Here is a 25,000-nt window from a genome sequence, read left to right as displayed (position 1 = left end):
TCGACCCTCGCCCCGGACCTGAGGCCTCTTATGCCCAGCTTAATTTCTGCCTAGGAGACAACCAGAGCTTCAGGATGGGGGAGCAACTCATCTGCCAATCTGCCCCTGGTTGAAAGTTAAAGAGCGACTACCGTCCTTTGGCTCCTGAAGTGGACTAGCGCTGCTGCAACCAGGTCCAGAAGCGTGGGGATTTATTTGCCAAAGGTCTTTTAGAGCAGTGTTTCCCAACCTTGGCAACTTGAAGATATCTGGACTTCAACTCCCAGAATTCCCCAGCCAGCATTCTGGGAGTTGAAGTCCAAATATCTTCAAGTTACCAAGGTTGGGAAACACTGTTTTAGAGGGAGAGGAAGCTCCCACCGATTGCCTGCGCCTCCTGCTCCAAGTTTAGACTTGTGCACCTTCGTGCCCTCTGAAAAGGCGCTTGTCACCGGAGTGGTGACACCCTCCAAAGCAGCGGTCTTCAAATTTGGCAACTTTAAGCCTGGTGGACTTCAACTCCCAGGATTCTCCCCAGCTTTGCTGGCTGGGGAATTCTGGGAGTTGAAGTCCGCCAGGATTTAAAAGTTGCCAAGGTTGGAGAGACCTCTGTTCCAAAAGAGCTCAAACGTTGCCACTCGGGAAAGCGAATTCAGCCCCAGAGGAGTCAATTCCGGCAAGGGAAGGCAAAGCGAAGGGAAAAGTGATGGCCAAACGCAACGCATTTAGAGTCGGAGTAGTGCAGCACTCCAGGCTCGTTCAGCTAACCGCTAGCTGTAATTCAGCAGTTCAAATCTCACCACCGGCTCAAAGTTGTCTCAGCCTTCCATCCTTCCGAGATGGGTAAAATGAGGACCCAGATTGTTGGGGGTGATAGACTGATTCTGTAAACCGTTTAGAGAGGGCTGTAAAAGCACTATGAAGCGGTATACAAGTGCGATTGCTATTAGGACCTACCTTTCCCACCCGCCGCCCTCCAAAGATGCTGGATCACCTCCCCCATCCCCCCACCCAATGTAGAGGTGACTCCCTTAATATTGGAGGACCCAGATTGTTGGGCGCGATAGGCTGGTTCTTAGAGAGGGCTGTAAAAGCACTGTGAAGCGGTATATAAGTCTAAACGCCATTGCTGTTACCTTAGGTCGGTCTTGATGCTAGCTAGACGCGTGGCTGTCGGCAAGTGTCTAAAAGGGCAAGTTGATGGATGGCACAATCGCGTGTACAAGAAGATGGCAGGCAGAGGAGATCTGGAGCCTCCGCGGGGAGCCCGACAGGCCTGAAGACGGGGGTGGGTGGGTGGTGGACAGAAGACAGCTGGAGCGGAGCCGAGACCGCCCGCCCTCTGCCTCTCTCTCCGCTTCCCTCCGGCCTGAGTTGGGGGACAAATTCAGCAGAGCAGAAGAAGCAGAAGAAGGGGAAAGGGAGGGCGGGAGGAGGACGAGAAGGGATTTCCCTCCCTCTTCTTTCCTCCGGCGCCCCCTTCTTCCAGCCAGACCCCCCTCCCCGGCACTCCACTCCAGGCGATAGCCCGCCGGCGGATTTTTTTTGTTTGGCTTGCGCCGCCTTGAACGCAAAAAGCGGCGCGCGGGAGGTGGGGGGAGTTGATGGATTTCCTCTTCTTTAAAGACTTCGGGAGGCCACCGGGCAGGGGGCAGAGAGCGGGGCCCGGGAGAACTGAAGGCCCCTAAGCCCGTGGGAGGAGGAGGGAGGAAGAGGAGGAGGAAGAGGAAGAAGAGGAAGAGAAAAAAGAGAAGGAGGAAGAGGAGGAGGGAGGAAGAGGAAGAAGGCGGAGAGAAGGAGGAGGGGGAGGAGGAAGAAGAGGGGAAGAGGGGGAGGGGAGGAGAAGGAGGAAGAAGAGGAAGAGTAGGAGGAGGAAGAGGAAGAGGAGGGAGGAAGAGGAAGAGGGAGAGAAGGAGGAGGAGGGAGGAGGAGGATAAGGGGGAGGAGGAAGGAGAGGGGAAGGAGGGGGAGAAAGAGGAGGAGGAGGTGGTGGAAGAAGAGGAGGAGGAGGAGACGGTGGTGGTGGAGAAAGGGAGGGAGGGGGCCAGACGGGAGAGGAAGGCGGGAGGGAGGGAGGGGGAGAAGGGGGCGCCGCGCTCGTGTGAAAGAGCGAGGGAGCGAGGCCGGGAGCGGCTGCAGAAAAGCTTGCGCAACCCCAGGGAGGTCGAGATGTTCCGGGCGGCGGCGGCGCCAGACCGCTGAAGAGGCGGCCCGAGGCGGAGCAGCCTCCATGAGCTCCGACATCGGGGGCCCGGTGCCTCGCAGCCCGGCCTTGATGAACCACCCGCCGCCTCCTCCGCCGCCTCCCTCCGCCCTGGATACCTCAAACACCGGCAGCAGCGCCTCCACAACCCCGGGCGGCGGAGGAACCACCACCAACGGCGGAGGAGGCAACAACTGCGCTTCTTCCTCTTCTTCTTCCTCCTCTTCCTCCTCCTCGGCGCCCTCCAAAGCCAAGAAGGCCAGCTCGGGCCTCCGGCGCCCGGAGAAGCCGCCTTACTCCTACATCGCCCTCATCGTCATGGCCATCCAGAGCTCGCCGGCCAAGCGGCTGACGCTGAGCGAGATCTACCAGTTCCTGCAGGCCCGCTTCCCCTTCTTCCGCGGCGCCTACCAAGGCTGGAAGAACTCGGTGCGCCACAACCTCTCGCTCAACGAGTGCTTCATCAAGCTGCCCAAAGGGCTGGGCCGGCCGGGCAAGGGCCACTACTGGACCATCGACCCGGCCAGCGAGTTCATGTTCGAGGAAGGCTCCTTCCGACGCCGCCCGAGGGGCTTCCGAAGGAAATGCCAGGCCCTCAAGCCCACCGTCTACCACCGCATGGTCAACGGGCTGGGCTTCCTCCCGCAGGGCTTCGACTTCCAGCCGCCCCCGGCCGCCCCGCTCGGCTGCCACCCGGCCGCCTACAACCCCTTGGACGTCATGCAGGCCGGCGCGGCCGCCTACGAAGCCCACCACATGTCGCCCAACCCGGGCTCCACCTACATGGCCACTTGCCCCGTGCCGTCCAACGGGCCCGACTACGGGCCGGAGAGCAGCAGCAGCAGCAGCCCCGTGCCTTCCTCGCCCGCCCTGGGCAGCGCCATCGAGTGCCACTCGCCTTACGCCAGCCCCGCCGGACACTGGACGGCCTCGGCGGCCTCGCCCTATCTCAAGCAGCAGGCCTTGCAGCCCCCGCCGCCGCCTCCGCCGCCCGCCACCGCTCCCCCGGCCGGCCTCCACTCGGGAATAGCCTCCTACTCGCTGGAGCAGAGCTACCTGCACCAAAATGGCAGGGAAGATCTCTCAGGTAACCTCAGATGCCCTCCCATTCTCGTCCCGTCCTTCCTTCCCTTTCCTCTTTCCCTTTCGCCCCCTCAAGCCATTGATTGATTAATTGGTTGGTTGGTTGGTTGGTTGGTTGGTTGGTTGGTTGGTTGGTTGGTTGGTTGGTTGGTTGGTTGGTTGGTTGGTTGGTTGGTTGGTTGGTTGGTTGGATTTATTTATTCGACTTCTATGCCGCCCAATCCACTAAAGAATGCTGGCTGGGGAATTCTGGGAGTTGAAGTCCAGATATCTTCAAGTTGCCAAGGTTGGGAAACACTGCCCTAAAGGACTCGGGGCGGTTTACAACAATAATGTACTGCTCCAAAAAAAATAAAGGGAACACTTAAACAACACAATATACCTCCGAGTAAATCAAACTCCTGTGAAATCAAACTGTCCATTTAGAAAGCAACACTGATTGACAATCAATTTCACCTGCTGTTGTGCACATTCAACTTTGTACAGAGCAAAATATTCAATGAGAATTTTTCATTCATTTGGATCTGGGGTGTGTTCTTGGAGTGTTCCATTTATTTATTTATTTATTTATTTATTGAGCAGTGTATAAATACAAAGAGATACAGAACAGTAAGAAGGAGTGTGATGTAACATGTAAAACTATAAAACCCGTATGAAAAAGAACCCATTACTTATAAAACGGTCATAATCGCATGCATGCGTACCATTCATATAGTTTGGCCTGGTCAGTTGCAACTCTTCAGTTGCTTCGGGGTTGTTGTTGTTTTTTGCAATGGCTGAGGTCTTCTTCCTTGGGAATTGGGAGGGGAGACACTCCCCGAAGGGCTCCTTTCGAGATGGGTAAAAGTAGGACCCAGATTGTTGGGGGGGGGCAATATTTATTTTTTTACTTATTTCTGTGCTGCCCTTTCTCCTGAGACTCGGGACGGTTTGCAACTAAACGCAAACCTGTTAGAAATCTAAGTTGAAATACAACCTTAAAACCCCCAATACTTAAGTATTAAGTAACAGGTTAAAATTACAATCTTAAAACCTCAGTGCTTAAAATTAATTATTAAGTGTTAAGTTAAAATTACAATCTTAAAACCCCAGTGCTTAAAATTAATTATTAAGTGTTAAGTTAAAATTACAATCTTAAAACCCCAGAGCTTAAAATTAATCGGTCACATTCATGCACCATACACCCAGCTTGTGGCGGGGGCTAGATATTAGAAAACTCGGTGGGCCCCAGGCCTGTCGGGGGAGGTTGATTCTTGTAAACCGCTTGGAGAGAGATTGTAAAAGGCGCTACGAAGCGGTCGATAAGTCTAAGCGCTATTATTGCTATTTCCAGGGCCAGATTCGAGTCTCGTGGGGGGGGGGGGGGGGGGCAGAAATCAAACCTTAGGCACGCACAGATTTTGGAAGTCCCGTGGTTAAATTGTTGGAATTGATAGGATTCGGTGGAAGAATTTATCCTTGAGTCAAATAATTGCCTAAACAATGGGAACAGCCCCGCGGGATCAGTCTCACCCTCTAGAGCCCAGAAGGACAACCTTCCCTTTCCCTCCCTTCCCTGCTCCTACTCGGGGGAACCGCAGTCGCCTTTGTAATTCCCTCTCCTAACGGCCACCTAATAAGTGTGTAGAATGATCCCATTTGTGGAGAAACTCTTGAGTATGAAGTCCACGATAAGCCCCGCAATCTGTTCTTTGTAGGAGATTCCCCGAATAGTTGACTCGGCCACCACTTCAAATTGGAGCGGGCTTTAAAGTCAGAAGGTGTAAAAGTCGGTGTTTGCGGGTATTGGTGTTTTACTCACGTGTGTAAGTTGGAGAATTGCTTTCCCGAAAGGGATCGAGAGAAGGTAGCGAATTGCTTTCTAAAAACGAGTCCTGGAGCGGAGGGGAGCGGGTGGCGGGAGAGAAGGAAGAAATCTGAGATGATCTGGCTGCGATCCTAAGCAAATTGAACTGGCGCTCAGAAAGCGCAGCCAGATCGGGAGGTCGGATGGGAACGCTGGGTTTCTACTGCGCTGCCGTTTGTGTATTTTGATCTAGTCTGGATTCCTTACACTGTGGGTGCAAGCGATCCACCTGGTTGAGAGAGAAAGAGAGAGAGAGAAAGAAAGAGAGGGAGATCTTTAAAAATCGGACATGGCTTGTTCAGAGAGAGAAATTGCATTACTTCTTGCTTCTTACATCTCAAAATGAATTTTAAAAAAATAATCACAAAATTTCTCCCCACGCTCCGCTCAAGTTAAGCTGTAGCTGGTCAGATACCAGCCGCGAAGGTCTTTCTCCAGTCCAGATGTTTTCAGAGAAAACACCAGCTTTGGGGTAAAGAAAGCAAAGGCTTTCTAGGAGGATGGGGCGAGAGGAATGGGCCGATTGTTGCAGGATGGGGGGGGGAGTAGAACTGAGTTAAGGAGAGAATACACATCTGCAGTCTAGCCTCGAGGCTTTCTGGGTGTTTTTGTTCCCAGGTCGGTCTCGAATTCCGTTGTTAGTCACCTCCATCCAAATCCGAGGTGGGCTGCTAAGGTGGAACGGGGACGTGTGCTCGCCCCCGTGGCTCCGAGTGCTGGCGGAATCCAACGCAATTCTGCTACTGCACCAGGGCAGATAGCGCAATCGCGCGCGGACACGCAGGGGTGCCACGATGACTTCTCCTTCGAGGCTGTTTTCTTCGCAGTAAATCTGGGTAGGATAGCGGGCTGCGAGATATCCTTAAGGATAAAGAGGCAGAGAGAAAGAGAGAGAGAAAGGGGGAAATAGAAGGAAGGAAGGGTGGAAGAAATGAAGGAAGCAAGGAAGGATGGATGAAAGGGAGGGAGGGAGGAAGGATGGATGGGAAAAAGGAAGGAAGGATGAGAGGAAGGAAGGATAGAAAAAATGAAGGAAGGAAAGAAGGGTGAAAAAAGGAAGGAAGGATGGATGAAAGGAAGGAAGGAAGGTCCCTGCGTGTAGCGCGCGTTTTCGCTACCTGCCCAGGTGCAGTAGCAGAAAGCGCTGGACTCCGCTAGCACTCAGGGCCACGGGGGCGAGCACACGTCTGCGTTCCACCTTAGCAGCCCACCTCTGATCCAAATCTTAGTTCTCCAACCACCCCTGGGCGACAAGAAGGTCGGGAGCTTCTCCACGCTGAAGGTCCAGAATTCTGTGGTGGTTTATTAGATGCGGTTCTCCCCACTGTCCCTGGCACGCACCCTCCCGAGAACCCCAGAGGGAAAAGGCGCCAGCAAGTTGTACAACTGCAAGGCTGCCGTTCGGGAGCACCTGGTGTTATTCTTAACCGCCCCCACCACACACACACACATACACCTCCGGGGAGGGTGCCAAGGCTCCTCGGTCTGGTCTTCAGGCCAGGCTGAACGTCCGAGGTAAAATGTAAACGGGGTGTGTTAAAGCAAACACACTCTGCACCCAAACACATCGAAACTTGAATGCGGTCCGATGGACTTCTCGTTCGAGGCTGTTTTCTTCCCAGTAAACCTGGGTAGGAGAGTGGGCTGCGAGAACCCCTTAAGGATAAAAAGGCAGAGAGAAAGAAAGAGAGAAAGCAAGGAAGAGAGGAAGAGAGAGAGAGAGAAAGAAGAAGGGGTGCAAGGAAGGAAGGAAGGAAGGAGGGGTGCAAGGAAGGAAAGAAAGAGAGAGAGAGAGAAAGAGAGAGAGTAAGAGAAAGAAAGAAAGAAAGGGAGTGAGAAAGTGAGAGAAAGAGAGACTGAGATAAAGAAAGAAAGAGAGAGGGAGAGAAAGAAAGAAAATGAGAGTGAGAGAAAGAAAGAGAAAGTGAAAGAGAGAAAGAAAGAAAGTGGGAAAGAAAGAAAGAAGGAAGGAAGGAGGGGTGCAAGGAAGGAAAGAAAGAGAGAGAAAGAGAAAGAGAAAGAGAAAGAAAGGAAGAAAGGGAGTGAGAAAGTGAGAGAAAGAAAGAGAGACTGAGATAAAGAAAGAAAGAGAGAGGGAGAGAAAGAAAGAAAATGAGAATGAGAGAAAGAAAGAGAAAGTGAAAGAGAGAAAGAAAGTGGGAAAGAAAGAAGGAAGAATGAAGGAAGGAAGAGTGAGAGAAAGAAAGTGAAAGAGTGAGAATAAAGAAAGGAAGGAAAGAAAGAAAGAAAGAAAGAAAGAAAGAAAGAAAGAAAGAAAAAGTGCACACTCGCAGGGAGAGAAAGGGAGTTAATTAATCAAGGAGGATTCCGGTCCAGGCCTTACGAGTTGGTCCCTTGGAGTGGCTGTTACTTTTGGGTTGTTGTTTAAATTTGCCATCCTGCGCACACCATTCGCAGAAGTAGGCCTTTTAAAGTCTGGACTCCTTGGAGGAATCGGTAACATCCCGCCAAAGACGATCAGGGTTCTTATGTTGTTTCTGTCCCGTTCTGAAATCTTAAGACGCTCCCAGGCTGTGTGTTCCTTTATAAATAACGCTCAGCTTTAGTATATTATTCCAGGGGTGGATTTTACTCGGTTCAAAACCCCGCTCTCTTCCTTCCACCCAGGCAGAAAACGCTAAATCTCCAAAGGAACTTTTAAGTACGCTTGTTTTTTTTAAAAAACAACTCTGTGTTGTACCGAGCTAATTGAAAAAAAAATCGGGAGGGGGGAATGTAATTGCAATGCTTTCTACAGATGGTATGGGAGAAGGAGCTTGGTGGATTTTCTTCCAAAATGCAAAGAAAAAATTAAAAATATGCTCGAGTTATTTCTGTAACTGGAAGGAATTGCGAGATCGTCTCTTCGCGATATGTTGCTGTAAAAAAAAAAGCATTGAAAAATCTGGACGGGGGGGGGCAGAGAAATAGAGGGGGGGGAAATAAGGCTTCGAAATGGGTAAAAGATGTTGAGCTGGGATCGGGAGGGGAGGGAGGAGGAGGAGGAGGCGGCGATGGATTCTCCAAATAACCTTTTTTTAAACGCGGGTCTCGGAGGTTAACTAAACAAAGACAGTCTGAGGCTGGACCACACCGAAGGGGACTGGAGCTTTGACTTAACCCAGATGAGAGCGGGGTCTTGTTCAATTTTATGGGAATTTCAACAAGTAACAAATACAGACGACCTTCTCCGCTGCTTGGGTTCTCTCCTCGGTGACCCTGCTGTCAATCAGCGGCAGGACCCTTCCTCCCTCTCTCCATCTGCCTCGCCAGCTCAGCGCCTTGGCTTTCAGCTGGGGATTTGACAACCGTCGTCCCCTGAAAGATCTTTCTTTCTTTATAATAATAATAATAATAATAATAATAATAATAATAATAATAATAATAATAATAATAATAATAATAATAATAATAATAATAACAATAATAATAACAATAATAACAATAATAACAATAATAACAATAATAACAATAATAACAATAATAACAATAATAACAACAACAATATAATAACAACAAAACAACAAGAAGAACAAGAACAAGAACAAGTAGAAAATAAACAACAAGAAGAACAAGAACAAGTAGAAAATAAGATAATAAGAATGATTGTGATTGTGATCATGATCATGATTAGTAGCAGTAGCATTAGTATTATATTAATAATGAATGACCGATGGATGAATGTTTTTAAATTTTTTTGGGGGGGGGGGTTTATTGATTGTATATTGTTTTTATTGTTGCATGCCACCCTGAGTCCATTTGGAGAAGGGCTGTTTAGAAAGCTAAGAAATTAAATTAAATTATTAGTATAAGTATTAGTATTATTTATTAAATTTATGTGCCCTCCCTCTCCGAAGACTGAGGGCGGCTTACAACACCTAAAAGCAGTATACATCGAGATACAGTATGCTTAATTAAAATTAAAATTAAGAATTACATTTAAAACACTTTTTAAAAGCCTATTAGCATACACACATGTCCATTCAAAGAAGCCCACTATACATTCATTGGTTCCGGGGTAGAATCTAATGATTCTAGTATTGATATTGATATTGGTATTGGTATTGATTAGTATTAGTATTAGTACCAACAACAGCAATAACAAGGAAGAGTGGAAATGAGTTTTTAAGACTCATCATAGAATGAAAAACATTCTCCCCCCCCCTTCTTTTTGCCTCCTTCCGTCCGTCCTGATGTCTCTGTTCTTGAAGATCTAAATATAATTTCACTTGTTGACCTTAATGAACGCACAAACGAAACGCTCCTATCGGAATTTGTACATGGAGTACAACTCCTCTGTAAAACGCAATGTGGTTTTTTCCCCCCTCCTTAGGTTCCATAATACCAAGCTTTCTAATCTCTCCTCTTTTTTTCCTTCGACGTTAAAAAGTCTGTAATTAGAATAATCCCTACTAAATTCCCGCGCTTCTCCTTAAAACAGAGTTGTAGTCCGATCCCTAACCCGGCTTAACCAACCCCCGCAGCCGGCCTCAAACCCGGTGGGACGCCGGATAACCATTCGCGTTTGTTAATGGCTTCTACGCTGGCTGAGTTGCTGCTGATTATCCTCTGGGTTCCTTAGGCGTAAAAGAGGGGTAAGATTTCAGTATTTGCTCAGAGGTGACCATCAATGGCCTTCGCCAAGTGTGCTCTCTGAGAAATGGAGCGTTAGCTCACAAGCGTAGTAAAAGATACTTTCGTTCAAGAGTCTTGGAAGGGGGGTTCGCTGAGATCACTTAGACCCTCCCAAATAAGACCTATTTCCGTCTCTGAACAAGCCATGTTCCGATTTTTAAAGATCTCTCTCTCTCTCCGTGTGTGTGTGCATAAGTGTGTGTGAGCATCTAACGGAGGAAGTCCTGCTTAACCTCGGGGGTGTGAATCCCGAAATTTATTCAAGAGTAAACAGATAGGATGTGAAGATCTTCCCACCCCAAATTCGGATAACTTTCTTCACCGAGTAAATTCTCAGACGAAGTGATCATTTTGATTATCCTAGCCGGCTTCGTTTTAAGGCGGCTAATATCTAAATATCATTAGAAAGGGGGAAAAGATCGTTCTTTCACAGCCGGCAAGAACCACAACCTTGTGGTTCTTGTCGGCTGGAAACCTAAACCTCACCGAGTCCCAAAGGTGCTTTCAAAAAGGAAAGTGGGTTTTGCTTGGTTTTCCTTTGAAGGCGGCGGTGTTCAATATTCTGCAGTGGAATCTCCTGGAGAGAGAGAGAGAAAGTCCTATGTAAACCCGCGAGGCTTTCCAACACGTTTTAGCCAACAGACTGGACTCTTTGAAAGCGAGCGCAGGATTTGGGAGTTTGGAGCTACAGGGCTAGGCAAAGCCACAGGTGAAAGGACGCGTCGGCAGGGTCCGAGATCTGCAGAGGAGAACGCTTTGCAAATGGGAGGCACTATGGCCAAGCCCCAAGGCCTACTGTCCTGGAGAAGGCAAGAGAAGGTCCCCGCCACCCAGTTTCTAAAGTCTTGGGTTTGGAATCGAAATGAGCAGTTCCGGCGGGAGGAGGAGAGAGAAATTATCTCGAAAATTCGCACAGGAGATTGTCTCCATTCAACCACAACAAGCCCTTGAGAAGCTCTCGAGATCTACGGGAGTTTTCCCGGGGGGGGGGCATTTTCTTGGGGGGGGGGAATCGCCTCTCTTTCTCCCCCAATTGATTCTATTTTTCTTTTACCGGCCTACTCAAGCCTTAGCAAACCATCCATTCTATAGTGCAGGGCTTGGCAACCTTAGTACTCCAAGAGCCACTTGGACCCGTTTCTCACGGAAAAAAACACACCGGGAACCACAAAAACCCCATTGGCATTCTACAATGAAGAGAACACAGCATACATCTTTTTTAAAAAAAAACCTTTATGCACTGCAGATGGATGGATGGATGGATAGATGGATGGATAGATAGATGGATGGGTGGATGGATGGATGGATGGATGGATAGATTATAGAGAGGGGGGGAGAGATAAACCTATAGTGCGGTTTATGAAATCATCGACCTGCTACAGAGAAAACAAGTTTTTTGTTTCTGCATGCAACAACAACAAAAACCTTTTGAACTCTGAGGGGGGGGGGGAATTGAAAGATTCAATAAATGATGTACATTGACGGTTGTGATCCGGATTTTGAGCCCATAAGGAGCCGCGGCAGAGGGATGAAAGAGTCACATGAGGCTCCGGAGCTGCGGATTGCCGACCCCTGCTTTATAGTGCCATAGTGTTGGTAACACTTCCACCAGCACTTCTCTGGTTGGGAATGGGCGAACGAAGATTGGAGCCAACGGATTTTCGGAGGCTTTTAGAGGGGGGGAGAGAAAGGAAGAGTCGGGCGTGGTTTGTTTTGTTTTGTTGTGTTTGTTTGTTTTGGCCCACCCTTAATCCAAGCCGAACTGTTTGAATCAGAATTGCAATCAAGCTTTTCTTTTTTTCCCCCCTTTTTTTTTTGCGGGCTTCCTTAGAAGCCTAGGAAGGCGGCGGAAATCCAGGGCATCGGTTGCTTTGAGAAGAAAGACCTGGTTGGGGGGGGGGGGACCCAACCCGGAGCAATAAAAGAGGCGGAAGAGAGGAACAGTTTCAATCGCTACTTGACTCCCCCCACCCCAAACTTGCAGTGTCGCTGGGTGTGGTTTGGAAACAATGGGGACAGAGTTGTTGTTGTTGTTGTTGTTGTTGTTGTTGTTGTTGTTGTTGTTGTTGTTGTTGTTGTTGTTGTTGTTGTTGGAAAGCATCAATAGCCTTCCCGAAAGGTTGCAAAATCTCAGCCGAAGCCGCTGGCCCTGGGGAGCCACAGCGAATTGGAGAATGAAAGTAGATTCTTCTAACCTCTTTATGTCTGGAGCAGAAGGTCCTCAAACTTGGCAAGGCTTTAAGAGTTGTGGACTTCAACTCCCAGAATTCTCCAGCCAGCTAATTCTGGGAGTTGAAGTCCGCGAGTCTTAAAGTCTTGCCACGTTTGGTTCTGGATGGAAAGGATGGAAAGGATGGAAAGGAGAAGGGCAAAGCTCCCACCTTCCAGTGTTTGGTTGGGAAGCGAACAGTAGAGATGGATCGGACCTATTCAAGCTCTCAGAAACTCGATTTACTTCTCTAGGGCGTCTGTTGATCCCTTCTAGCCCTCTCCGTTGAAATCATTTCCGGCCCTTTCTACTGGTAAACCGTCGCTCGTTACAAAAGAGTCGACGATGCTTTCCAGACCCCCCCCCCCCCAAGCTTCCGATGCTCCACCAGCACCGCTGGTTTGGAGAACAAGAGAGCCTGGAAGGTGTCCTAGAAATTCACGAGTCTGGCCAGCTTAAATTATCCTTCCTGTGGACTGAGGCCGAATTTCACCCTCAAACGGAGCGAGGTAACCCAAGAAGTAAAACCTTTGACTTTTTCTTTCTTTCTTTCTTTCTTTCTTTCTTTCTTTCTTTCTTTCTTTCTTTCTTTCTTTCTTTCTTTCTTGGAAGGTGGTAGCTTTTTGACTCCACTAAGATTGGCTGCCTGGCTAAAAAGCATAAGATGGCCCCTCCACCGAGGCTTTGGGATCTTTGGGGCATTTGCCAGGGGAAGGGAGGGAGGGAGGGGAAAGAGAGAAAGAAAGAAAAGGAAAGAGAAAGAGAGAGAAAGGAAAAAATAAAGAGAGAAGGAAAGAGAGGAAAGAGAGAGAGAGAGAAAGAAAGAGAGAGAGAGAAGGAAAGAGAAAGAGAAGGAAAGAGAAAGATAGCGAGAAAGAGAGAGAGATGAAGAGAGAAAGAAGGAAAGAAAGAAAGAAAGAAAGAAAGAAAGAAAAAAGACCCATGGAAATAAATGATTCTCTGCTGTGAGATTCACGAAGAGCCTCCTGTGGATGGGCCCCTTTAACAGAACAGCAGATCCTGAAATTCAATGTAAGGAAATCTACACAGCAAACGCCCAGGGCTAAAATCAGGATGAAGGGCTTTTTAAAAAATGTGCCTTGTGTTTATATTTCCCCCCCAAGCCTTGGCTGCTTGGAGTTGATCACTGGACACAAGAGATCCCGAAGTAGTAAAGTGTTACTTGAAGGAAATCCACCCAAGCTCCCACTGACCTCGAATACCCTGCCTCGAAAATGAGAGAACTCTGGTTGCAAAACAGGGAAGCTTCCACGCATTAAAAAAATTCCTGGTGCTGTTAATACCATTAACACAAGTGGTAACTGGAGCTTATCTTGAAATCAGGATTTGAGGGGAGGGGGGGAGGAGGAGGCGAGATCAACCCATCGATGGGTTTATTTACTTTTATAATAAGGCCTTTAAGCCTGAAATAATCTCCCTAAAAGGAAATGGGATCCTTTCTTGAAAATCCATTTTGAATCCTGCACTTTTCTTCCAAATCACTTAATGATTTGATAAGGATTCTCCTGCTCGGTGTCCAAGTTTTGTTTGGTTGGTTCTTATTCCTTTCTTGTTGCAACTCGCTTTAGGACCAGCAGAAAAGTAGATATGGAGGCCATAAAGAATGAAATAACTTCCATGTCCTTCATGGAATACACTCACCTTTCCTGCAGGCCAAAAGTCAAAAGTAGCTAATTCTGCTTTCTCCCAATCCTCAGAGGAGAAAAACCTTTGAAATGACCCAAACTGAGCTTTGGCGAAAGACGTAGGGTAGTGATGGCGAACCTTCACCCACCCCCTGGAGACCCTCTGGAGGCTGGAAACCCCTGTTTCCCAACTTCTGGTGGGCCCTGATAGGCTTCCTTGGAGCTGGGGGAGGGTAAAAACACCCTCTCCCATCCTCCCGGGGACTCTCTGGAAGCTGAAAATGCCTTCCAAGAGCCTCTGTGCGAGCCAAAAATCAGCTGGCCAGCACACATGTGCACATTGCAGCTGAGCTAGGGCAGCAGCTCACGTGCCAGCCATAGGTTCACTATCACTGATGTACAGCATCGCTTCAATGTCTTGCTCTTTAGTAACTGGGTCTTAACGGATTTGCTTGCAATTTCAACTTTTGATTTAGCTATGTTGCGACACAGAAACAAAACACCACAGCTAGCTTTGTAGATACCTGTGTGCGCGGGCATGTGTGCATAAGAACATAAGAACATGTTCTGCCGGCGTGTCCCAACCGCCCGTAATTACAGGGTAATTAGTCCAGGAAGACACACACCACATGATAGAAGGAAAACCAAAAGTCTTTATCAACAGAAAAACAGAAACAACTCCCATTTTAAATGTCAAAGGAATTTTCTGGTACACACAAGGCACAGGTTAAATGCACTCCAATTTCTCACCCAATAACTAGGAAATTGAGTCCAATTCTAAAGTCCAGAAAGTCCACACACAGTCTTGAACAGGGAAACAGCAAAAACCATGATCTTGACGAAACTGTGAATCAGATAAACTGCCAGGAGGCTAAACCAGCACGCTGCTCTTTTATCTGTAGCACTAATTACAGCAGCCCCACCCAGCCACAGGTGGCCTCCCTTATCTCCTGTAATAATCCTTCAGTTGTTCTCTCCTATGCATCACTTTACGCATGCGTAGATCTGTCATAAGTTCTTGTTCAGAATCCAGGGATGATAAGGATAATTGATCTCCTCCTGGGCTGTCTGCCAAACTCCCCCCCCCTTCCCTGCTATCCACGATTCCTTCATCATAGGAGCCTTCCTCAGGAGATTCTATTGGGAGCAAAACAGACCTGTGGCATCTGGATGTTTCCCCCACATCCACCTCCACATTCCTTGGGGCAGGAGTTGGGCCAGAGCCAACCACAACAAGAACATAAGAAGAGCCATGCTGAGTCAGGCCAAAGCCCATCGAGTCCAGCATTCTGTGTCACACAGTGGCCCACCAATTGTCCATGGGGATCTTGAGCAGAAAGAGAAGGCAAAACCCTCCCTTTCCCTTGACCCTCAACAAATGGTACTCAAGGGAATCCTGCCAGCCTCAACCAACATAGAAGCGGCACCTGGACATCCAGTTTCAATAACCACTGATACACTTGGCATCCATGAATCTGTCTAATCCTGCTGTCACAACCTCTTCTGGAAGTGAATTCCATAAACCAAGGACTCTGTGGGTGAAGAAATATTTCCCTTGATTTGTCCTCCCTTTGTTACCTATGAGTTTTAGGGAGTGCCCCCTCGTCCTACTATTGTGTGATAGAGAAAATAATTTTCCTCTATCCACCTTTTCTATCCCATGCATGATTTTATACACTTCGATAAAGTCACCCCTTAAATGTCGTCTTTCAAGGCTGAAGAGACCAAGGCATTGCAACCTGGTTTCATAAGGGAGGTGCATAAGTCCCCCCAAAAAAAATCAGGCAAGAAAGAAATAGTTCCTCTAAATTGCATTCCTACTCTGAGAGTCCCTTACTGATAAGACTGATTTCTGAACAGACATTAAATAGGATTGACCTGTGGCTCTGAAGTCAAGAGTCCATACCTATATAAGCATCCTGTTGGGTGATTTAAGAAAAGAGAGCTTCTCAATGGGAGGAAGCTTGTAAAAGAGAAGTCCAATCTAGAAGGAAAGAGAAATTTTCTAATAGTGAGAACTATTAATCAGTGGAATAATTTACATCCTGGAGTTGTGAGTGATCCATCACTGGAGATTTCCAAAAACAGACTGTTAGACTGGGATGGTATTAGGTCTCTGAATTTAAACATGCCTGGGAGAAACATATATATAGCCTAAGATAAAATACAGGAGATAGTATAAGGGCAGACTAGATGGACCATGAGGTCTTTTTCCTATGTTTCTATGTCTCCTGTCTGGATCTGAGGGTTGGACTAGAAGACCTCTGAAGGTCCTTCCCAGTCCTATGAGTCTGTTTTTTACCCCAGACACCCCAAAGGATCTCCACTTTGCATAATGATGCTCAAAGGCTTTTTTGTGGCACCTTCAACATGAAGATATGTCTTTCTATATGAAATGTCAGAGATATCAAATACAGTATATAAATTCCCTTTTTAACAAAAGAAGAAAAAATAGAAAAGAGAGCTTCCATTTAAGGCAGGTTTTCCTGAACCTCACAACTTTAAAACTTGTGGACTTCAATTTCCAGAATTCTCCAGCCAGCTAGGAGTTGAAGTCCACAATTCTGGGGGTTGAAGTCCACAAGTTTTAAAGTTGCCAAGTTTGAAGGCCTCTGATTTAAGGAGAAAGAGTAAGGAACTGTGGGCACCACCTTCAATCAAGGAAGAAACATTCTTTATTTGTTAAAGCTGGTAGATTTCCCAGGGAAAGCTTAAACAGGCCAAACAGACCTTAGAAAAGGGCCAAGTGGGAAATAAGAAACAAGGTCACACCTTTGAAGGGAAAAGCACACAGATTTGCATTGGGACTGGAAGTTTGCATGCAGCTGAACTTCCTTGGAACTTCCTTTGGACAAAGTCCGAGCTCTAAAATTAGCCAGCTGGAACCAAGGAGATATTTGAGCAGCCAGATTTGGTCTTATGTGCTCCAAACGATTCAAGGAATGGGGTGCAAGCAGGATTCCACCCAGTTGCAGCCCAAGCCATTAAAGCATCTCCTAATTTTTTTTTTCAATTTGCCTGGCATATGAGTGTAGAACTACTAATATACATTGTCATGCCCAAAACAATTTGAATGACATTGAATGCCTGTATAAAGTTACCTTGAACTCCATGAGGTTGTGTAAACAAGACTAGGTAAAACTTTTTCAGCAGGGCCTTCTCCAACTGGTTGCCTCCTCCATAGGTATCGATTCCCAAGATAATAAGGCCAGGTCGCAGTATTGGTGGTTATTGCGATGGATGTACAAGTGCTGCCTCTATGTTGGTTGAGGCAGGCAGGATTCCCTTGGGTACCACTTGTTGGGAGTCAAGGGAAAGGGAGGGTCTTGCCTTCTCTTTCTGCTCAAGATCCCTATGGACAATTGGTGGGCCACTGTGTGACACGGAATGCTGGACTCGATGGGCTTTGGCCCGATTCAGCATGGCTCTTCTTATGTTCTTATGTTCTTAATGTAGTGGTTAAAGGCATTGACCTAGATCAGAGGTCTTCCAACTTGGCAACTTTAAGACTTGTGGACTCCAACTCCCAGAATTCTCCAAGCCAGCAGAGCTTGAAGTCCACAAGTCTTAAAGTGGCCAACTTTTGAAGACCTCTGGATTAGATGCTAAGAGAAATCGAGTTCTAATCCTGACCTGACATGAAAGCCAACTGGGTGATTTGGGGCCAGGCGCTCCATCCGAGCTGTAGGAAGAAAACAACCTCTTCCTGAAGCTTTGAAGTCTTCTCCCAGGAGAGGCCAAACCAAGAAGCACATTGCTTTCCTAGGACTGAACAGATGTTGAGCTGCCCCAAGGAAATCTGGGATCCAACTTGAGTTCAGATTCCCTTTTTCATGGCTTTCTTCAGTTTGGGTGTTTACTTCTGCATGGATGTTTGAGGTTTAGGGTTTAACTTCAGCCAAAGCCTATGGTATTATAATGAAATAAGGAAGGGGAGTGAAGGAGTGGAGCATGGAAACATTCTATCTTCTCCATCCTATTGTGTCTTCTTACCAGCATTGTCTGCCCAAGTCTGCACTACTATTACTACTAGTTTTTTCTCACCATTCCTATCACCCATCTCCTTCCACTTATGACTGTATGACTGTAACATGTTGCTTGTATCCTTATGATCTATTGATTAATATTGATTGTTTCCTGATTGTTCATTTGACCCCTCTGACAACCATGATTCCTGACAAATGGATATTTTCCTTTATGTACACTGAGAGAATATGCACCAAAGACAAATTCCTTGTGGGTCCAATCACACCTGGCCAAAAAAGAATTCTATTACGGTATATTCTAAGCACAGGTGATGCTCTTCTCAAATACTAATACTACAGTATCTTTCTAGCCCACTCCCTCCTCTCTCCCAGTGTGAAATTTAGAGTAAATAAGGTGGTGGTGGGGATGTTTGGCCTCAGTTTCTCTCATTATTTTTTACCTTGAGCTGCAAGCATGGATTTTGATGAGACTAACAAAACCAAAGGGATGTTTAGCCCGCTGCCTTTTGATGAGGTTAATTTTAATTTTATTTTCATGAAAACAAGAGTCCAAATGCCTCTGACTGATTGGTTGATTGATTGGGCCTTTGATTGGTTTGACTCCCCTCCCAGCCAGCCTGTTTAACCGCTAAATGGAGGCCTGAGGGTGGGGGGGGGGCGATTCAAGAAATTGGAGGCGTTGGGTTACATTTTTGATTGGCGACCTGTTCCCTGTAATGAAGAGCAGGCCAGCCAAAGAGCCCAGCCATGCCAAGGTTGGAAGAAATGTTCCATTCGCATCGGGACTTCGCTTGTTGTCCCCTATCAAAATCCTTTCCCTTCCAAATCTGGTACCAGTGAAGAGAAAATCATTCAAGAAAGCCAGAGAGGTGATGGAGGTGTTGAAGAACAAGTGGAGAAACTCTGATTCAACTCCACCTCAGGCACAGAGGAGACAGTGGGTGACTTTGACCTAGTCACTCTCATTCAGCCCAGCCTATCTCAGGACTCTTGTATATACACACACACACACACACACACACACACAAAAACCCAGGAAGGAAAAAAGGAGTGCAAAACACACTGCTCAAAAAAAATAAAGGGGACACTTAAACAACACAGTATAACTCCAAGTAAATCAGACTTCTGTGAAACCAAACTGTCCACTTAGGAAGTGACACTGATTGACAGTCAATTTCACCTGCTGTTGTGCACATTCAACTTTGTACCGAATAAAGTATTCAATGAGAATATTTCATTCATTCATATCTAGGATGTGTTATGAGTAATTTTTTTTTTTTTGAGCAGTATATATGCAGTCTTAACCTCCAGAAAGAAGGCAGGACTGTAAAATCTAATGCTATCTAATCTAATGCAAAATGAGCAGGTCTATTGGTAAGAGAGACTGCCAGTTCTGTGAGCTATCCAGGCATTGGCCTAGAACAGGGAGATAGACAATGAAAAGACTCAGAACCTGTCAAGAAAAAGAGGGTTTTTACTATATGGGAAAAACATCTATAATTGGCTTGAAAGGAAAAAAGATAGAGTGGCGTGAATACATAAAGAATGCAACTGAAGACACAGAAGTGTAAAATGTAAATACTGTATGCTTATGTGTGGTACCTTTGTTTTTTGTACTTTATTTTAAAATCTGAATAAAATGTTTAAAAAAAACCTGGAAGATAGGCACGGGCCAGTCACTCCTTCTTAGCTGCAAGAAGTAAGCAATGGCAAACCACTTCCAAAATCTTGCCAGGAAAACTGCAGAGATTTCTCCAGGCAGGTGCCAAAAGTGCCACCTCCCTTTGCTCTTGAGTTAAAATGGTATACTGTATATAAGAAACACCCCTAATTTGGTGGTGGGGTGTGAATGTTTGTCTGGTGGTGGGCACCAATCACAGAGCACTTGTTGTATGTTGTGTTTTATATTCCATATTTTAAAATCAATTTAAAAAAATTTTTTAAAAAAAGAGTGCCACCCCATTCAAAGATGCACACAACAGACACAAAGATTGATTGGAGGGGAATCAGAAAAAAATTAATTTAACTTAATTTAATAATTTTAATAATTTTTAATAATTTTAATAATTTTAATAATTTTAATAATTTTAATAATTTTAATAATTTTAATAATTTTAATAATTTTAATAATTTTAATAATTTTAATAATTTTAATTTTATTTTAATTTTAATTTTAATTTTAATTTTAATTTTAATTTTAATTTTAATTTTAATTTTAATTTTAATTTTAATTTTAATTTTAATTTTAATTTAATTTTAATTTTAATTTTAATTTTAATTTTAATTTTAATTTTAATTTTAATTTTAATTTTAATTTTAATTTTAATTTTAATTATTTTATTAGATCTATAAACCACCTTTCTCCAAAATGGACGCAGGGTGGCCTACAACAAGAAAAACAACATACAATCAGTAAAACTCCAAAAATGAAACACATTCATCCATCAGTCATTCATCCCTTCGGGCCAAGCTGTATGTTCATCAATGGCCCCAGGTCTGGTGGCAAAGCCATCTCTTTAAGACCTTTTGGAAGGCCAGGAGGGTGGGGGCAGTGCAGCTTTCCAGGGGAAGTGGGTTCCAGAGGGCCGGAGTCACCACAGAGAAGGCCCTGCCCCTGGTCCTGCCAGCTGGCCAACAGGACCGGGAGGAGGCCAACTCTGTGGGATCTGATCCGTCACTGGAAAGTGTGAGGCTGCTGCTCCCCAAGTACTTTTTGAGAGTGCAGTTGGTGGCACTACCCTGCAGCCCCCCATCCAGGCTGGAAGAGTTTTGTTCCAATTACCAATGCAAACTTTCTGCTATTAGAAGTTCAGGGAGCAAAGGAGGAAAGAGGCAAAGGTTTTGTTGGTTCAGATCTAATATAATTCTGAACATAGGGGTTGGTTGGTGGGGCTTTGGGGTTTTGTTTCTGGTTTTTGGACTAGTGAGGGGTATGAACCAACATAGAACAGTGTTTCCCAACCTTTTTTGAGCCGTGGCACATTATTCATATTTTCAAAATCCTGGGGAACATTGAGCCAGAGGGAGGGGGAGGGCTAAAAAAAAATTTGGACAAAAAAAATCTCTTTCTTCCTCCCTTTTCGCTCTGTTTCTCTCTCCCTCTTTCTCTCTCTTCCTTCCTTTCTCTCTCTCTCCATCCCTCTTTCTTTCTTTCTCTCTTCCTCTCTTTTTTGCTCTCTTCCTTCCTCTCTTTTTTTGCTCTCTTTCTCTCTCCCTCCTTCCCTCCCTCTATGTCTTTCTCTCTGCCTCCTTCCCCCCCTCTTGCTCTCTCTCTTGCTTTCTTTCTCTTTGTCTCTTTCTCTTTCTCTGTCTCTCTTGCTATCTCTCTTTCTTTCTCTCTCTCTTTCTCTCTCTCTCTTTTTCTCTCGTTACACCACGCCGGCAACAGCAGCATTGGGCAGTAGCCAGGGGGTGGCGGCAGAGCGGTTGACTGCGAGCGGGAGCCCTGACGGCGGCAGCTGGACGTGCTGCTGGACGCCATACATGCTGGCGCCGCACATGGGCGTGGGGCTGGCACCTCCGGTCCAGCCAGCGGGCCAGCTGAGCTTCGCGGCACACCTGACCATGTCTCGCGGCACACTAGTGTGCCGCGGCACACTGGTTGAAAAACACTGACATAGAACACTGACCTCGGGACTCCTTGCGTCCTGTTCCAAAAGTGAAGTCCTAGAGGAAGGGGGGGAAATCTCCTTTCCTTTACCCATGGCAGGGGGTCCCCAAATTTGGCAACTTGAAGACTTTTGGACTTCAACTCCCAGAGAATTCTGGGAGTGGAAGTCCACAAGTCTTCAAGTTGCCAAGTTTGAAGACCTCTGACCTGTGCACTCCTATCTCTCCATTTTACATGAGGATAACTGTTCCCCTTCACCCTGGGCGGGGCACAGTGGTTACTGTGCAGCACTGCAGGCTGCCTCACCTCAGCTATAGTTCAGCGGTTCAAATCTCACCACCTGCTCAAGGTTGACTCAACTTCCCATCCTTCTGAGGCAGGTAAAATGAAGACCCAGATTGTTGGGGGCAATATGCTGATTCTGTCAACCGCTCAGAGAGGGTTGCAAAAGCACTATGAAGTGGCATATAAGTCTATTTGGAGAAGCATGGCTTAGATATCTAGATAGGTAGGTAGGTAGGTAGGTAAGTAGATAGGTAGCTGGGTAGGTAAATAGATGGATGGATGGATGGAAGGAGGGAAGGAGGGAAGGAGGGAAGGATGGATGGATGCTCCTCTTCCCCTCTCGAGATTTTCCTTGAACTGGCCTCTTTTCTCTCTCTCTCTCCCCGCAGTGGGCCTGCCTCGGTACCAGCACCACCCCAGCCCGGTGTGCGACCGGAAGGATTTCGTCCTCAATTTCAACGGCATCTCGTCCTTCCATCCCTCGGCCAGCAGCTCTTACTACCACCACCACCACCACCACCACCAGGCCGTCTGCCAGGACATCAAGCCCTGCGTGATGTAAACGCGGGACTCCCTCAAAGCCGAGGGAGCCGGAAAGGAGGAAGGCCGGCAGCCCGGCGGGCGGGGCCTCGAGCGAAGAGCGGTGGGGAAAGGCTGCAGAGGCGCTCCAATAAATAAAAATAAAAATCCAGCAGGGCCGGGGGAAGGGCTGGGAAGAACCCTTGCCGGAGGAAGCCAGCGCAAGAGACAAGCAACTTGGCGATCTCGGTGACTTCGCGCAGCGCGATCCTCCGCGCTCGAACCCCAACCAACCTTCCAGCCTCGATCCTATCCTCGGCTTCTTTTGAAGTGGAGCATCATCCGTCGGACTTGACGCCTTGCAGAATAGGAAAGGCGTGGGCATGGCATTCCTTCCTCAGCGATCCCCTCTGCGCGCTCTCCCAGGAGGGACCGAACCCCCCCACCCCCTTTACAGGATCGATCGCTGCCTCGCCCGGGACACCGTTCACTGTTCAAAGCTCTCCGCGCAACACCCTGCAAGGAGGGGAAGGCTACCTTTCCCTTTCCCTTCCTCCTTCCCCCTCGCAGTCAGTGTCGTAGTTATAAGACGCACAGCTCAAAGTGAGCCCCGAGGTGCTTTTCTCTCTCCCAAGGAAGGGGATCGCCTGCTTTAGGATCGGGTGTGCGCGCTCCCTGAGTCTTCTTTGGACCACGCAGCCTTCCTCCGTGCCTGGAGAAGTTACATCCCGATTCCCATCCTCTTTATGTTTATATATACACTTTTTTTAAAAAGGGAACACTTAATAAACAGAATATAACTCCGAGTAAATCAAACTTCTGTGAAATCAAACTGTCCACTTAGGAAGCAACACTGATTGACAGTCAATTTCACAATGCTACTGTGCACATTCAACTTTGTACAGAACAAAGTATTCAATGAGAATATTTCATTCATTCAGATCTAGGATGTGTTCTTTGAGTGTCCCCTTTATTTAATTTTTAGCAGTGTATAATGCCGCCCTGTTCTCTCTTCTTTGCCAGCCCCGCGTTTTCCAAAGACGAAACGCGTCGTGTTTCCGGTTTCATTCTAATTAGAATGACTTAAATACGAGTTTTGAATTAAGAAGCAACCTCAGACAGGTTGGATTCCGACTTTGTATCACGTAGCCTTCTGAAATCGATAGTACTTTAAACGGAACCCGCCCCCGCCCCCTTATAATTTCGTGGGATCGTAAGGATGAGTAAAATCTGGGGCCGATCTATTGCCATATATTATTGTTGTTGTTTTGACAAGCAGCAAGGCACGTCGGTGTGGAGGTCTTTTCACTACACAACGCACCCTCCCTTTTAAAAATATACTGCTCAAAAAAAAAGGGAACACTCCAAGAACCCATCCTAGATCTGAATGAATGAAATATTCCCATTGAATACTTTTGCTCTGTACAAAGTTGGATGTGCACAACAGCAGGTGAAATAGATTGTCAATCAGTGTTGCGTGCTAAGTGGACAGTTTGATTTCACAGAAGTTTGATTGACTTGGAGTTATATTGTGTTGCTTCCCTTTATGGTTTCTTGAGCAGTGTATAAAATACAATTTTTAAAAAGAGGTTTAGAGGAAAAAGGGGGTCCCTGTAGCTCAAACAACCTCGGTTCGACTTGAGCCGGACTTCGCCTGCAATCTAAAGGAAGTCCTTTGGGTTCCCATTTCATTCATTAATTGATTAATTAATTTCATTAATTGTGCCACCTCTTCTTAGAGCGGAGCACTCCGCAAAGCCAGAGCTGAAAATATTGAGACAGTGATGGCCACGCGTGTCTGCCCAACAGGTGGCAAAACATTTCGTGCCCGTATAGTCCTTACTAGCCACCTGCGGTCAGCCCACACAACCCATTCAGATGTCAAAGGTCCTCTTGGAACACGCGATGCAGGGACGTCATCATTAACCCCGAGGTCCCCCTTTTTTAGAGGTCTCCAACCTTGGCAACTTTAAAGCCTGGGGGACTTCAACTTCCAGGATTCTGAATCCTGGGAGTTTGAAGTCCTGCAGGATTTAAAGTTGCCAATGTTGGGGGACCCCCGAGTTGATTTGAGAACCTCGTTTCCCCTCGTCCGCGTTTGGACTAAGGCAAATGGGAATTGGGAAAGCTAGCGGTGGTAGCCACTTCGGGACTTCGAGCGCAAGCCAAGCCCCCGCCGAGGCGATGGTTAAAACAGCCCGTTGTCTCACAGCGCAATTCTTTCGGCCCCACGAATGGCTTGGCCGGCCACTCGAAGACACGACTTAAGAGGGGGGGGGGACCGTCCTGCCTCTCTTGGTGTTTTGAAGCGTCTTTAAAAGTTTCCTTTCCTCTCCACGAAAGATCTCAGGAAGAGAGGCCGCGCGTTGTTTTCTTACGGGGTACCCAGTTGGGAAAGGTGGTGGCGGCGGTGGTGAGAGTAACGAAAACGAAAGTATTTTTGGGTGCAGAAGACATGAATTTTGCTTTGGTCTGGCTTCTTTCTTTCTTTCTTTCTTCCCTCCCCCCCCCCGCCATTCCTTTTCTTTCTCCCTCCCTCCCTCTCTTTCTCTCTCTCTCTCTTTCTTTCTTTCTTCTTTCCTTCCCTCCCACCTTTCCTTTGCTTTCTCCCCCCCCCCCTCGCTTTCTCTTTCTTTCTTTCTTCTTTCCTTCCCTCCCTCCCGCCTTTCCTTTTCTTTCTCTCTCCCTCCCTCTCTCTCTTCTTTCCTTCCCTCCCCTTTTCCTTTTCTTTCTCTCCCTCCCTCTTTCTCTCTCTTCCTTCCTTCCTTTTCTTTCTCTCTTCCCTCCTTCGTTCCCTCTGTCCCTCCTTTCCTTTTCTTTCTTTCTCTCTCCCTCTCTTTCTTCCTTCCTTTTATTTCTCTCTCCTTCTCTTTCTTTCTCTCTCCTTCTCCCTTATTTCCTTCTTTCCCTCCCTCCTTTCATTTTCTTTCTCTTTCTCTTCTTTCTTTCTTTCCTTCCCTCCTTTCCTTTTCTCTCTCTCTCTCTCTTTCTTCTTTCTT

The 25,000-nt window shown here is 46.8% G+C and overlaps 1 protein-coding gene across 1 annotated transcript; it reads left to right on the top strand.

The window, feature by feature from the left end:
* Positions 1-2,123: 2,123 nt before the first annotated feature.
* FOXF2 (forkhead box F2) lies at positions 2,124-22,169 on the top strand. The gene is made up of 2 exons (XM_070749096.1): positions 2,124-3,269; positions 21,872-22,169. Exons 1-2 carry the CDS (start codon positions 2,210-2,212, stop codon positions 22,042-22,044), a joined length of 1,233 nt encoding a protein of 410 aa, XP_070605197.1. The 5' UTR covers positions 2,124-2,209; the 3' UTR covers positions 22,045-22,169.
* Positions 22,170-25,000: the final 2,831 nt, after the last annotated feature.

This window comes from Erythrolamprus reginae, chromosome 3, assembly GCF_031021105.1.
Source record: "Erythrolamprus reginae isolate rEryReg1 chromosome 3, rEryReg1.hap1, whole genome shotgun sequence".
Lineage (NCBI taxonomy): Eukaryota > Metazoa > Chordata > Lepidosauria > Squamata > Dipsadidae > Erythrolamprus > Erythrolamprus reginae.
This window is presented reverse-complemented; position numbering and strand designations above follow the sequence as displayed.

Bases quoted from the DNA above. Each gene is read 5' to 3' on its own strand.
- FOXF2 (XM_070749096.1), top strand. From the start codon at position 2,210: ATGAGCTCCGACATCGGGGGCCCGGTGCCTCGCAGCCCGGCCTTGATG. The intron at 3,270-21,871 runs GTAACCTCAGAT...CTCTCCCCGCAG, and splicing joins TGGCAGGGAAGATCTCTCAG to TGGGCCTGCCTCGGTACCAG.